Source organism: Eptatretus burgeri, chromosome 11 (assembly GCF_056783735.1).
Source record: "Eptatretus burgeri isolate ZD-2024b chromosome 11, Ebu_testis_v1, whole genome shotgun sequence".
Taxonomy (NCBI): domain Eukaryota; kingdom Metazoa; phylum Chordata; class Myxini; order Myxiniformes; family Myxinidae; genus Eptatretus; species Eptatretus burgeri.
Genome location: NC_140971.1, coordinates 49901939 through 49918262, shown reverse-complemented (window position 1 = coordinate 49918262; position 16324 = coordinate 49901939). Strand labels below are relative to the sequence as shown.

The 16324-nt window shown below is 44.3% G+C and overlaps 1 protein-coding gene across 2 annotated transcripts in view; it reads left to right on the top strand.

Annotated features, from left to right (window-relative positions):
- The window catches only part of LOC147017041 (lamin-A-like), a 39571-nt gene extending 23507 nt beyond the window's left edge, over positions 1-16064 (top strand). For both annotated transcript variants that reach the window (XM_085846398.1, XM_085846397.1), the window contains one exon: positions 1916-16064. In XM_085846398.1, coding sequence (XP_085702524.1) covers positions 1916-1957 — 42 coding nt within the window. In that variant the 3' untranslated portion in view covers positions 1958-16064. The remainder of the gene's footprint in view (positions 1-1915) is intronic.
- The last annotated feature ends 260 nt before the right edge of the window (positions 16065-16324 follow it).

Sequence of the window (16324 nt, the reverse complement as noted above, 5' to 3'; positions counted from 1 at the left end):
GGAGGAATGGAAACATAACCATTATGCACCAACCATAAAACAAAAGACTGTTGTTTCACATGAGGAGCAGTGTCTTCAGTATACAGCATCTCTGTCAGGAAATGTAGAACACAATGAGGCACCAGAGTACGAATGCTCACACGTGGAGGCAGATACCAGCCTAGTATACCATCTCAGCATGCTGTCAAAAGCAATACCAGGACAGAATGTTGTTGTCCGTGCAACAGACACTGATATCATGGTCATTCTCCTGTATCATTCAAGACAACTCAAGGCCAATGTGTGGATGGACCTTGGACATTCGAGTGATAACACGAGAAGGTATGTCCATATTACTGCGCTAGCAAACCACCTCGGCCCAGTTGTTTGCAAGGCACTACCAGGTTATTATGCTCTGACAGGATGCGACTACACATCGCCCTTCTTCAGGAAGGGAAAGGTGAACCCATTGAAGAAAGCTCAGAAGAGTGCTCTCCATCTCGAAGGCATCAGCATGCTCGGAGAGACAACCGCCTTTGATGATGACGACAGCCTTGAAGAAAGATATGTGTGTTCACTCTATGGTCAGGAAGCATTATCATCCGTGAATGATGCCAGGTTGAAAATATTCCTACAGAAATATAAACCGACAGATCCAGACAGTCCATTGGAGAAAATAAAGGGACTTGATGCAGGCATGCTCCCACCCTGCAAAAATGTTCTGATGCAAAAATTGGCACGGTGCAATTACGTGGCATATCTCTGGAAGCACGCACATCTAAGAGATCCACGAGAGAACATTCAACCCACAGATCACGACTGGAAAGAGGTCAACGGAGATTTTGTACCACTCTGGTTTACCGGCAGTCAGATGCCAACTATTCTTTCTAAAACCATGGAACCAGAAGATGTCACAGATGGAGATGAGGATGATTATGACAATGATTGTATTACTGATGATGATGATTCAGAGGATGAAGAAGACTGATGATTATGATCTTGGAAATGACAAATTGAAAGGGTAAATGGAAAGCTTGCAAATATCAATATTTGAAATATTGATATTTCCCAGAACAATATTCAACACTGGGGCCTATTCATATTTGGCCAAAAACTGGCCAAAATTGTTAGTTTGTCTTGCATAGGGTCAATAAGACTGCTTTTTTGGTAATCAGCACCCTCTTTTACCTAAAATAGGCTTGTCAAATCATCTTTACCTAAAGTTCTGATTAAACCCACTATATGACTGAATAAGGGAATATTTGGCCAAAAAGGGTTAAGATTGTCATTTTGTCTTGATTGAGGTCAATAAGACGGTTTTATTTGGAATCAGCACCCTTTTTTACATAAAGTAGGCTTGTCAAATCAACCTTACCTAAAATTCTGATTAAACCCACCGACCCAACGTAATTTGACCAAATATGGTCATATTTGGTCAAAAAGGGGTTAAAATAGTCATTTTGTCTTGAGTGGGGTCAATAAGACTGCTTTTTTTGGATTCAGCACCCTTTTTTACATTAAGTAGGCCTATCAAACCATCCTTACCCAAAATTCTGATTAAAGCCATCTATCTCCAAGGGTACTCCCCCTGTGCACAAAATACCAGGATGAGATCTTGTAGCTTGGTCGGGCAGGATTTGAACCCAGGATAGACTGCTTGGAGGCTGGCGCACACCTCCAATATTCCTCTCCAAGTGCAATGTTATGCTGCATTATCATTATTAAGTGCATTTGATGTCAAGATGTTTGAATAGAAAATCCCCACAATTGGTTGCTTCGACCGTTTTCATTATTAGGTACAAGTATTAAAATTCCTAGCTGATACTTCATTTAGGAATATCTCAAGTGAAGCTACATTGATATAATCTTATTTTTACAATGGGAAGTTTAATTCGTGAAGTGAATAACTTTGGTATTTATCTCTTTATTTGACCAGGTGGAATCCACCACACGAGGGAGGAAATGCGTGGTGATGTAATGGAGTTTTGTCATCATGTGGTCGTGAAGCACGTATCTGAGTGAACGCTTTTTAATGTCTGTTTTGAACATTAAACCTTCTTATGCTGTTTTTTTTATTATCATCACATTTTTTTGGGAACTTTATAACAATTTGTGTAAAAACACTTGTGCTGTAATTTACCTTGTGGACATTTATCACTGCTACGTGAGTAACAGTGAAAGTGTAAAAGCTTTAAACTTGAAATGCTTCGTATTTGGTGCTGCTTGTTGGTTCCAAGGTAATTTTGTACCGACTCATTTAGATTGTTGCCGGCTTGTTGTTTTCAGTGTGCAGTTTCAAACAAAAGTTGAATTGTAAAAGGGGCAAGCGGAGCTGTTTGTATCCCACCGGTGTGGGTTTGCTTTGCTGGAGGCCATTTGGTACTTTGTTCTTAAAGTGTTCCTGTGTTTTCCTCAAGATGTTGCCATCGGGCAGTTTGGGTGGGTAGGAGTTAGGGGTTGGGGTGGTTGAAAGCACTTTTATGTGAATTGTAGAAACACTGGTAATGCACTCGTGTGATTCTACACAAAGCTGGGTGGATTCACGATGCACTCTTGACTATGGCACCGCTAAAGGTTCACAACCTGCTTCCTACTGCCTGTTTAAATAAAAAATAAAAATAAATAAAACGTTTTCTTCCCCCAAGCGAACGCAAAAGTATCGAATGTCATATTCACATCTTTAATTTGGCTCGAGAGGAAACGTTTCATTGCTGTCCTGCATTGGTGCAAGCAGAGTTTTATGCATTTATTTTTATCTTTTATTTAATTTTATTTTCCTGAAGACAAATATATGTTTTGCGAAGAAATTCAAGAAAAAAACATTATATTCTGACTTTGGAAGAATGAAAATACTTGGGAGATTTTGCGAACAGACATTGCATGTAATGCAAGCAAAAGCAGACAGACGCTGTATGCGATGGTGGGGGCTGTTGAAGGTTTGTACTCCTTGAATACATTGTATGCAAAAACCAAAAAAAAAGGGAGTTTTAAAACCCAATAAATGCTTTATTTGATATTTATGGGATAATTGTGTTTTTTTTTTTATTTTTTTTAAACAAATCTGTATCCAAATAATAACTGTACAAACCGCCATGTTCGTGACTTTGTATCCACAACCCCTTTCTCGCCACCCACATCTTCTCCTGTCTGGAATTGTCCGTGTCATTTTCTGTTTTCACTCACACCTCTAAAGTCTGTAATTACCCTGTTCTTTGGATCCCATATTGTTTTCCTTCCCCTTATCTGCCTGTGCTGTCGCATTGTACTGCCTGTCCATCCCTTCTCTTTGTCCTACATTTCCTTTGCAGATTTTGTTGTCACCCGTTTCCTCCATTCTTTGTCAGGACTGTAATTGTAATTTACTCATGGTGCCGGTGATAATTCACCTGCTGTTCGTGAGGGTGTGATTTTTTAATGTCCAACAATGCTCCCAGTGCTGGCAGATGGGTCATCTGACTCAACATCAGTCCAAGGGACTGCGCACACACATTGATGCCGTGCCGTGCATGTGAAACACGAAGATGACAGTTTACAGCTGGGTTCAGTTTGAATCCAGGCTAGTCAACTCGGAATTGAGTGTGCGTACCTCTAGGCTATCCTGCCAGCCCTTGATGATTATAATTATCTGCCACTTATAAAGGTCTAATGGTGTCACATGGTCTCACCTTCCTCTGCCTTTGAAAAAGTTATGCAATGCAGATGGAACTGTCAAAAGCCTCATTATCCAGTATACTCATGTTGCATAGGGAAGGGGCTAAATAACGATTAATGTGAATGTATATTGGCCATTGCTGTTAAGTCTCGTTTTCATTAAACTGTTTTGGGTGTTCACATTATTATAATAACAAATAGCTCCGCAAAGCGGGCGTAACCCCTCAGCCCATGCATTATAAAAGGAAGCAGTGATATCACGATGATGCAGTCAGTTAGAGCATGGGTTCTCAACCTGGGGGTCGCGACCCCCTGACGGGTCACGAGATTGTTTTTGGGGGTCGTGGGAAGGTTGTCAAAATAAATAAACAAACAAATATATTGTTACGAATTTGAGAATTCGATTGCACACAACATTCAGGTTCCTTTAGTCAGTTATGTCGATAAGTGCTTGTTCCCTAGATAGTTCACCTTCCATTGTTTAATGGGCAGACATCGATGAGATGCGCTGTGATTTAATTTAATAGTTGGGGAGCGATCCCAACACAATGGAGACGCCCCTCCCCCTCTTCTGCCAAGAGGAAGAAGAGCCCTCCCGTCCTGAATCACGGGACGTAAACAACTCCCTCCCACCCGCGGTTGTGCGGCCACGGGGGGGGGGGGGGATGAGTCACGCCGGGAGCGGGGGAAGGGTGGAGGAGAATAAAGAAGAAATCCTCTGCTGTGTTCGGGCGGGCTTTTAGGGAGCTTCGGCTTCTGCTTGGCGAGGGTTGAGGCATTTTTAAATGCAAAATGAGATGAATGATAATAGGCTACAAGCCGACAACAGGCATAACTGTGATATGAACTGAGAATAATAAGCCTGTAGGGACACTGAAAGGTATTTGCACTGTGCTTAAAGCTGTTTTGTTTGTAATGCAAGGTTTGTGTACGTCTGGTAGCTGTCATGTGTGATAGTAATCTCTGTCTGCAGCAGAGGGTCACTCAATCTTCCAGTCTGTGTCCCATGCATAAATAGGCTGGCTACATACCGCTCTTTGCAATTACAGAAGCCTTTTTTATGAATGTGGCTGGCTGTTTTTACTGTGTTATACATCAGAGTGTAAATAATTAATTTGTGATGCCAGTTTAGTTTAGTTCTGATTAGTTTTAACAGCTGGCAGTAGCTAGGCGTTGACCAATGTGCTCCAGGCACTGTGGATTTTTTTTTAATGTGCTCTGTGACGTCACTGCAGTGTGTTTCAAGTGCGAGTCGGGAGGGGGGTCGCAAACCCCAACTTAAATTTTTTGGGGGGTCGCGGCTCCAAAAGTTTGAGAACCACTGAGTTAGAGCACATTGGATGTCATATCGAAAATCAATCAGACTTCAAGATGGCTGTCATGGAGGCCACATTGAAAATCGCAGCGTGCCCATTTTCGAAAGGAACCTTCCTCTACTCAACCCCAACACACCCTGCAAAAATGGATTTAATCGGACGAGGTGTTCTCAAAATCGACGGAAACCAATTTAAAGATGGCTGCCATGGAGGCCACATTGAAAATCACAGCGTGCCCATTTTCGAAAGGAACCTTCCTCTACTCAACCCCAACATACCCTGCAAAAATTGATTTAATCGGACAAGGCGTTCTCGAAATAGAAGGAAACCAATTTCAAGGTGGCTGCCATGGAGGCCACATTGAAAATCGCAGCGTGCCCATTTTCGAAAGGAACCTTCCTCTACTCAACCCCAACACACCCTGCAAAAATGGATTTAATCGGACAAGGCGTTCTCCTCGAAATTGACGGAAACCAAAAGTTGACAGACGGACGCCCGGACAACGCCTGTGACGACAATACCCCTTAGCCCAATTCGGGCTGAGGGGTAAAAACCCACACACGAGTAAAACCATGAATGTGCTTAATCCAATGAACCTTGTTCTCCATACATAGTTCGATCTGTACAGCCAGAAACATTTGAAGATCACTTCTCTGAAGCTAGACAGTTCAACACTTGTAGCATCCTAATGAAGTGAGTAACAATAGTTGGCCAATTTCACTTTCAAACACTTTCTCCATCTCGCTTTTGCAGTTTCTGATTTTACGTGGAGTATTTCGGTGAGGCTCAGTTGTAACCAGTTACATGATGGTCACAATTTGATTAGTTTTGACACTGTGAATGTGATTTGAGCACTGATGAAAGTAATTGCGTGATTTTAAGGGTTAATTGCATTACAATAAGGGAGAAAGGGTATGTATCGAGCATTACTAGAATGTGTTTTAACAACTGTTGCCAATGAAAACAAGCATTGTCCGACCCCAACATTCATGGGGATACGTTCCTGAAAAATGCCACGAATATCAGGGCATTGTTTCAATGGGAACTAGAAGAGCACTATTTGACATCACTAGATATCCCTCTGCCCATATTATCACATCATTATACATACTTGTACCAAGTTTGATTTAAATTCCCTGAACCCAGATTCAAAATATTAAATAATTCTGGCTGATAGATCATGTGTCCAATCAGGTTGAAATTTAAAACATATTGTTACGGTTGTGGAAATTCGCAAACCACCATTCAGGTCCCGTAGGTGAGATATCTCTGTAAGTACATGTGTAGTTAGCCCAAACCCATTGTATAGAAGGAATTTATGTGATCCATCCAGGCTGCGACGCTTTGAGATAGCCGTTTTTCTGTTCTATCTTTATTTTGAACCAACCATGTCTCAACCGCCATCACACAACAACCACCAACCACAACGCCGCTTCACAACAACAACGCCAACAGCCACGATCTTTACCTTCACAACTCGCTCCCGCAAACATCACATCACCGCCATTCCAAACGGCACCATGGTCATAAACCACCAACATAAACCCTCCACCACCTTCACCTCTCTCCTTCTGCGGACATTCCCGCACCACCTGTGAGCACCGAGCGTCGGGCTGTCCTGGGCTCGTACAAGATACGCGCTGAGCCACGAGTGCAAAATGCGGCCTTACCGAGGAGAATTCGGATCAGGAATGCTACACGCCCACTTCTGATCCGTCCAATCAGCAAGCGCGGGGCGGCTTGGCCCCGCCTCTAGGCGTGTCTGTGTGGAATCGAGATATGCAAATTCTAGGATCAGGGGAGATTCACGCCCCTTTTTCTCCGTCCAATGGGCGAGTGTGGCTCCGCCCCGAGCTCGTCCTGATCCGGAAATTTGCATATGGGTTCTCCTGCCGGCCTATAAAACGCCGAGCAGAAAAGCAGAGTTGAGTGGCAGAAAAGCGAAGAGTTTTGGGGCAGAGAGAAAGAAGAGTGGTTGCGCAAGAGTTGTTGTTGCGAGGCAGTCAAGTCGGGTTGGAGCGCGCAGTGGAGTCGGGAGGAGAGGGCGTCCAGGTGGTTTTCGGCAGTCGGCTGAGGAGAATTGGGGGAAGAGTCCGAGGAGCTCGGGTCCGAGGAAAGGAAGACGGCGGTCGGCGACGAGGTCGCGGTGGAATCGCTCGTAATGGGACCCAAGCAAGCCAGCTATACTCTTTCCCCAGAGCATCAACAATTTCCCCTTTCCCCCGCGCTGAGATAGTGCGAAAAGGGGGCCCCGTTCCCACCCCACTCCAAGCGGTGCCAACGAAACCCGCGAAGGAGCACGAAGTCGGGGCACCGTCGCGCTGCCACATTTGCGGCTCATCACGAAGACGCAGGTAGGACCCACCCGGTCTCGCGGACCTGACCGCTCCTTCAGGTCCCGCGCAACTATTGGCCCACAGGCCCCGTCTACCCCCTTGTCTTTGAGGGTGGCCTTTTCTTTTGCTTTTGAGTAAATGTGTGTCGGCGCCGTCTGTGAAGTAAAACTTTAAGTGTTGCCGTGTGCTTGCGTAGTCGGTAGTATCTCTGCGTCATTGTTTCTTTTGTTGCATTTGCTATATGTGTGCTCTCCGTGTGTCGTGTAAATAAAGTGCTTGCATGTTGAATTGTTCCCCGTTTCGCTGCGTCCTTTCCTTCTTTTGAATCTCCATCTTGCTTCACGTAACGGGTTTGTCGTGGGCTTAATACGCCGGATCATTAATCGGAGCCGACGATAACACCGCTCGGTTATCCCGATAGCACGGAACGGATCGCTTAAGCGGCCCGTGTCCGGAGTCGACCTGCGGCGAGGTGCGATCGCCTGGTCTACCAGCCGCGTGGGTACTTAGGTAGGTCGAGTTTGGCGAACAACCCTATCCCACGCGGGTGGCCGATTGGCACGATCGTGGTGAGGCCGAAAGGCCCACCCGTGACTGGCTCCCGGCGTCAGTCCGAGAGGGTCACGACAGAATTGTCGTCCGGTGGGCGACGTGCCGCGATTCGAGTCACGTGGCCGATCGCATGCCGGCGGGCGCGAATTCGCAACAATATATATCCCCCATGACTACTAGATCATAAGTGAAGTTCCACGTCGATTTGATGAAGCGCTTCAAGAGAAAAAAATTTCAGTTATTTTATTTTATTTTTTTTAAATAATTTTTATTTATGTATTTGCTTTTTTTTCTTTTTAAACTTATTGTTCAATCCAATATGGCTGTCAGACCATTATTTTGACCTATTAATTATTCATGAACACTGGTATCCCCAAGGCTTGAGGAACATGTCAGTGAAGTTTCCCCTCGATCTGCCAAGCCGTTCTAGATTTCAATTTTTCAATGTTACGTGCTAAGTTTCAATTTTTTTTCCATGGAGCGGTATCAGAGATAGAGGTCAAAAATGCTTCCTTTTTTTTTCCAACATGGCTGCCACACCATGTGATGTAGGACATCATAATTGGCATTTAAACATTCCACATGAGTTGTCTCACCGATGGTGAAAATTTCGTGTCAATCGGATAAGCGGTTGCAGAGAAAATTAGCACGGATGGACGTACCTACGGAGGCATAAGAAGGGGGGTAGTTCCCGGCGGTTCGTGATTCATAAGGGAAAATTAACAATGCCATGAAAAACCGAGATTAAAAAAATTAATAAAAACCTGCAAATACGTGAAGCACTGCTGCGAATAGAGAGGCAGGTCACATTTTATGAGCCGTGAATGCCAGGGTCCGATAGTACTGTGAAATCGAAGGGTTTTGAAAGTGCCAAAAAGGTGATTTGTGTTCTGCAGTGTTCAAATATATATAATTCAGTTGAATAAAATAAAGACTTTAAAGGTCATAGAAAAAAAATTCAGAATTTTACCACCGTTGATGTAGCGTCTTTTACACCACCTTATTTAACACATTACCTTAGTTCTTTGTGCCTGTTGTTTGTGTCCTTTGACGTCGCTAAAATACAATGTTTCCTGTTTTGAATGATTTTAAATTTTTGTTTGACTGCCAGACAGGCAGACAGAGTAAATAAAATTATCTCGCTCCTCTCTGCACATGTGCGATGGGAACAAATTCAAATCCAAAGTACTGCTAAACTACAGGTTTGTTTTCCGATTGATGTTCTGATTTGTGTTCAAAATATAACATTCAATTGAAATTAAGCTGTTCCTCAATCATAAACTGACGTTTGTAGACAGACAAATTAACCAATTGCTTAACCCAATATGAATTGCAAGTGAAGCAATTAAAAATTGGCCTCCAAAGCCAGCTGCTGACGGCATCTTCCATCGTACAAAATCCTTCCTTGGCACACCTAAACTTCTATTCATCTACAAGGTTTTCATCCACAGCTTGATGAAGCACTGCTCTCCCCTTTGGGCTGGTGCTCCTGCCTCACATCTTGCTCATCTTTACGCCATGGAAACCAAGGCCTTCAAGATGATTGGACTCTCCCACGATGAAGAGTCTATGGGCTGATCACTTCACCATCGCAGACAGGTACATTCTCCATCTTCTACCACCTCCTTTCTGGTCTTGCACCCATGCTTTGTCACCCCCCACAGGTGTCTGCAGGGCTCACACAGTTCATCATCAACCCCTTCTGGTGAAACTACCTAAATCCAAGATCACTGCTCACCTCCACTCACCTGTTACTCTCCCCCTCCCCCCACATGTGGAACAAACTTCCACATCCTCAATCTCATTCTTCCCTCCAGGTCTTCAAGACAGCTGTTCACCACCATGTTCAATCATCCCCAATCCAAAACTAGGATCTTTTCTTCATCCTCATTTACCCCACCACCCACCACAATCCCTCCTTTCAAATTTCCAGTTTTCCATCCTGGAATTTTCCTTCTGTATCCATCCTTGTCCACCCCATGCATCCTCTCCTATCCCCCATGCCTTCTCCACACCCACTGTTTGTCCGCATCCCTCTGTCTTCGTCTTTGTCTCTGCTGTTGTTGCCCCTCCCCCCCCACCCATTGTTCCTTTTGTCCTGATTCGTTTATTGTACTAGTACGAGCTCTTCCACAAGCCTCGACGATGTAGACAAAAACGCAAACCCCTTTTTTAGCCGCGTCGCGTTGCGAACGCTGGCTCGAAGAGAGCTTCGCGCTCTTCTTCTTCTTCTCGTTCTGGTGAAGACAAAACCTTTATGACGTGGCTCTTGGACACATTTGTCCTTGTTTCATTTGGCCTCCAAATAATAAATTGCGCAAGTGATAATTAAATGTTGGTCTTGTACAGACGGAAACTTTTTAATCGCTGTTTGTCTTTCCAGCATTGCGTAAATTAAAACTTTGACTTATTGAAAGTCCCTTCACTGCCAGTGTACTCGTTTTGCTCAAGTCAAAAAGGCCGTTTCCCAGCGTGTACATAGTCAAACATCTTGGCATTAATGCTCGTCCAACCATGAACCACTTTTACACGCAACACAACACAAATTGTAGATTTGCAAAAGGGAAGTTGCTGAAGTTGTTACCAATAAAATTGATACCGCCAATGTCCCCAGGAAAAATGGCCAACTGCATACATAATAAATAGATCGAATGTGGCGTGTCACTCGGTCCATAAGTCGTTCATCCCACGTTTTATGTAAGCCGGGTTGTATCAAAGGGTCTTGGTACCCGGTCATCACTGCCAGCAGTTATAAAGTGCCAGTTCTCGTTATTATTTATACTTTTGGACATTGCCGGTAGCCCCACGTCACATTCTCAGTACGAATTTGCTCAACGCTTCGCTTTCGATGGGAGATGTACATTCTGCGTGAAACGTCTCATCGGTTCTACAATGTGAGGAAGTCTCAGGGGCCGTGTCCTTACCTTACCAGTGATAATATCTATACTCCAAATGTGTGCTACTATACACAGGAAACTCAGTGCTGGCAGGATGGTCTAGGACCTAGGTTGAGGTATGCACACTTGCCTCTGAGCAGTTGAGCCTGGGTTTTAATCATGACTGAACTATAAACTCATCCTCGTGTCTCGTTGGTCCCATCTGCCCATAAGCTGAGTCCCATCTGCCAGCATTAGTTGGTGAATAAGTCTGGTGTTGGTTTCACGGTTAGGTGGCTGGCTTAAGATCCTTGGATCTTAGGTTCAAGCCCCTGTTGTGAAATTGAATAAACACAAGGTGGGGTTAACTCAGCATGTCATCCTTCCGAGGTCAGCAAAATGAGTACTCGTGTACTGATAACTGGGGAACTACATCAGTGGCACAGCCATGCCCTCAACCAATGATGCTACTGGCAGCTTTGTGCTGCACACAAAGGAGTTGGTGAACGTTGAAGATCCCGCAGTGTCCTTCACGAAGAGTAGATGAGCCTTCGCCGGCATCCTGAACAAATTTCAAATTCCTCCTCGGTGGCACAGCTTTGATGCCAGCAATCATGCAACCAGCATACAGAATGAGGAAGGTTCGTGCTTTCGATGAGTTGAAAACTAATTGATCACATGACCTCTTAGGTGAGTTTCGAAACATACCTTTGGGTCCAGGTATTATTCAAGCAGCAGCTATAATCAGGACATGGCTTGTGTTGCCAAAGCCAATCCCCCACCCCTCTCTCTCCCCCCTTCCTTTTCGATGTGAAATGTGACTTTCCCAGGAAAGGTCATGGCAGATAGTGAGACCTAGAAGCTTGAAAGAAAAGACTTCTTCCAGAGGATTGTTGAGAAAGTGGATGGGGGGGTTTTGTAAACGGTCCTTTCGAAGAGACATAGTGAGAGTGTGAGATTTGTCTGGATTGAAAGACATGTTCCACGTGTTGGACCAGTTTGTGATTTTATCCAGATCTGCAGTGAGTGAAGAAGCTGCTGCTTGCCGGTCTAAGGGATGACAGATGGTACGGCAGAGGGTGGAGTCGTCGGCAAAGAGAAATAGAGGATTTTCCAGAGAGTCCGAGAGATCATTGATGAAAACCAGAAAAAGAACAGGGCCCAGAACGCTACCTTGAGGAACTCCAGCCTGCACAGGAAGAGGGGATGAAAGAACTCCATTTAGGGCCACACGTTGACTGCGACAGGAGAGGAAGTCTGCGAGCCATGAGTGGAGATGGCCTTGAATACCATGGGAAGAGAGTTTGGTGAGTAGTGCAGGGTGCCAGACTGTCAAAAGCACGTGATATGTCCAGGGATACGGCTCGGATTTCCTGTCTGGCATTGAGGACCTCCATCCATTGATGGGAGAGCAGAAGCAGCATATCCAGGGTAGAGTGACCTGGTCTGAAACCAAATTGATGATTGGAAATCAAGCCATTGGAGAAGAGGAAGGATTTCATATCTGAGGCGATGATGGATTCCATCACCTTGCTGATGATTGAGAGAAGGCTGATTCGTCTGTAGTTATAGGGATCTGTTTTTGCACCTTTTTTATGCAGGGCAGTGATGTTAGCAGATTTCCAAGCAGATGGCAGATGACCTTGGGCAAATGAGAGGGTGAATAGAACAGAGAGAGGGTGAGCAAGAGCAGAAGAGCAGGCTTTGAGGACACGTGGGCTGATGCCGTCTGGACCAGTTGCAGAATCTGACTCGAGGTTTGAAAGCAAGCTCTCCACCTTGTCAGGAGAAAAGGATGCAGAGTCCAGGGACAGTTGGGTGCGACTGGGTAAAGTGGGTAGAGATAGTGATGGGTTTAGGACACAAGATTTAGTTGCAAACACCGAGTTTAGACATTCAGCTTTATCACGTGTGGAATCAGCAGTGCGGCCATTTGAGGTAAGGGAGGGGATGGAGGGGGAACATACACCAGAAACAGATTTGATTAAACGCCACCAGGATTTTGAGGAGGGAGAGAGGTTTGAGAGTTCAGACTTGAGATGAGAAAGATGTTGTTTTCTGGCTCTCCTGAGGGTAGATACACACTTGTTCCGAGCTTTGTGGAAAGAACTGAGATTGCCCTCAGTTGGGTTTGCTTTCCATGAGGCAAAGGCAAGTTGTTTCAGGACAACTGCCTCGCCACAAGCTTCAGTAAACCAAGGGCGGGAGGAAGGGTAAGACAACTGAACACGAGAGGGGATAAATTGTCCATTCTTTTCTATTCAAAGCATTTTCAGCTTCCAATGAGTTTTCATATTTCCTCCACATCTAATGTTTGGTCTAAAATAGCCCTGAGTGAGCTGACGGTCATCTCTTAAGGTTGTAGTTCAGAAATCTGCTGAATCTAAAATCTGAGAAAGGTCATGGATGTTAAACTGCGAGTCAATTTGGGGAAACCCCTTAAGAGCCTCCCACCCTCCACAAGCCCCCCATGATCCGAAATCGAAAAATTAAAGCCCGAGCGAGCGTGCAGGATACTGTCTTGTATTCATGTGTCAAGTTTTAGAACAATCAGCCGGGTGGTAAGGAAGGAGCATGAAAAAAGGGAAAAAGTTGACGGACCAGACATCACGACCCATTTTATAAGTTAATCTCTTCGAGAATCGAGAAGAGATGACTTTAAAATGTTACGTGTTGCTTCCTTGCTTGACGTTAAGCATTTAAAAGGATAGGTCATGGAAATGTAATGCTGGGAAGGCAATGGCAAACCACCAACGATAACCCTTGCCAAGAAACTGCTTTGGCAGCACCGACGCTCTATAAAGAGTATGGTGTTTGAAATCCTCCAAAACGTCATTGAATACAATTCTCTATCTGATCCACCGGCTTGTCGTAGTGTCTGTGTGTCATGGCTCCTTCCCTTGTGACCAATATTTTTCTCCAATTTCCTTGTAAGGGGCTACGTTGCACTGCCATTGGTCATTGCCAGTATGACGTATCGACCATTTTGTTTTTTCACGCGTTTATTTTCTTTTCCAAATGTTACCTCTTCTCTCCTTCCAGATGATCTGCATCCATTGAGTTTGCCTAAGTAAATGTCAAAAGTTTGAATGAAGTCCATTCATTCCAGCTTCTCGGTCTCACAATCTACCATGATCTTTCCTGGGAAAGCCACATCTCCAAGCTGGCCTCCAAAGCCAGTTGCCGATTGGGCATCCTCCGTCGTGCAAAGTCTTTCCTCGGCCCACCTGAGCTCCTGACAACATACAAAGCTTTCGTCTGCAGCCTGATGGAGTACTGCTCTTTCCTCTGGGCTGGTGCTCCCCACCTCTCACCTTTCTCGGCTTAACGCTGTGGAAACCAAGGCATTTAGGATCATTGGTGCCTCCCACGATGAGGCTGAGTCTTTGGGCCTCACTCTCTTCCCGCAGGCAGGTCGGTGGTCTTTGTCTTCTCGTCTCCTATCCAGCCTCGCCCCCCCCAACCCCACTCTGGGATATGTCCCCCCCGCTGCCCCCCCCATATTTCCGCAGGGCCGCTCAAGGTCCACAAGCAAACCCATTCTTATTCTGGTAAAACTACCAAAATTGAGAATCGCTGCTCACCTTCATTCTTTCATTCCTCTTTTTTCCCCACCTTTGGAACAAACTCCTATACTTTCCTCAATCCCACTCCTCTGTCCAGGTCTTCAGTCCCTGTAGTGCCCATCTTGTTTACCCAATGTATACCACCCCATCCCTCTCCTTTCCACTTCCCACTGTGATCTGCTTCCCCACTGTGATCTGCTTCCCTCTCCCATCCCTCTTGTCTCCTGCTCCCCTTGTTATACGTTCTGTGTGTTCGCTCTTATACAAGCCTTGATATTGTATATAAAATAATAAGAATAAAAACAAAAACATTTCTAAACTAAAATGGAACTCGGTCGAGCACATACCTCCACCAAGCTGAAAGATTTACGTTTTGGAGTCCATTGATCAGCTGGATCTGGATCCAGACCTCCAAAATCTGATAGTCTTGTTCTTGTCACCAACCAAACTCATCCACCAAGTTTCGTCCAAATGCATCCACAACTTTTGGAGATATCGTGCTACATATCATTTTGGTGCAATCTCTCAATGGTGAAGAATCACTTCGTTTCTGCTATCTTGATCCCATTCCGGATCTTCACCAAAATCTAAACGTTTTGTCTTTGTCACACACCAAACTGTCTGAATCTGTCCATAACTTAAGAAAACCTGCTCACATTCAGACAAACAGGGCTGAAACCATAATCTCCAGCTTCCTTCGGTGGTAGAGGTATTGTAAACTATCTGCAGTTGATATTTTGGTGACGTCGAGCTTGTGTAATGCGGTTTCCCCTATCAATGGCTTTTTCACACTGAACGCATCCTTGTCCATGTCAATTACGAGTCTGTTATTGATTACTTTCGCGAACAATTTGTGTATATTGAAGAGTGGGTTCATCAGAATGTAATACTTTAGTTATTTTATTTTCTCCTTTATTGTGAAGTAGGAGCAGCTGAGTTTGTTTTTTCAAGTTTGGGGGCTTCCTATATTCATCTTCCAAGCACTCAAAGATTATTTTGACATTTGAGGACATTGGGGCCATGATCTTGCTGGATTCGGGTTTCGTGTAAAATTTAGTGTTGGTGATCCCTTATGCTTCCATTGCATGAAGTCTGCTGAAGCCACAATTCATCACTGGTTGTCAGCAGGATCTGCGTTGAACAGTTTGAGAAGCATGTGAATGTTGAGGGTTTGGGTGACTTCTCTTGCTAAGAACCTTTCATTTTTTCCTCCTCAACTGGCATGATTGAGTACCTTTAAATATTGCTGTACTTTATGCTTTAAAATTGGAGCTCATTGGTGATGGTTTTCACTATAATGTGAAGCATTTCCTGTGCAATGGGTTTTTGTACACCAGCTTGTCGTTTAGTGATGCGAATGGTTATAATACAAAAATGGATCTGTGCAAGATTTAAAATATCCATATTCAACATTTAATGTGTACCAACAGCAAATATGTGATTTTTAAAAGTCAAACATCTCATTGATTAAAGATAAAAGTATCAGAGCTTAAAAGCACCATGTACAACAATATGATTTTGAACATTATCAGCATTTCTGCAAATTCTCAATACCCAAGATTTGTCAAACGTCTCGAGCTAAAGAATGTCCATTAAATAAGAAACAGAAGAATTGTACCAAAACACTTGTAAACCAGCTGAAAACACCACATTTAAAACATTACAATTACATCACCATAGGTAAAGAAGAAATGTCGATTACTGGAGCATCATCATTGCATCGTCATAAAGAGGATGGCATCCTTAAAAACAAACTACGGTATATATTTACATTCCATACATGGTGACTGAAATAAATTGCACCTGCATATGGAATAAAGTCAGCTCAAGTGAAAGTGCAAAACACAAATGGCATACCACGAGGTAGGATTAAACCTCAAATAGTCTTGCTGTGCATAAAGGGTCACCCACGTACTTTTAAGGCACCGATTGGTACCCGAGTATAAACTTCCACAGTGAGACTCGTTGCTTGTGGAGTTGCTGTGGCTGTCGTGTGTACTTGCGATAGGTTGTAGGTCGTGAAGAAATTTTTGAGACAGTCATGAGCC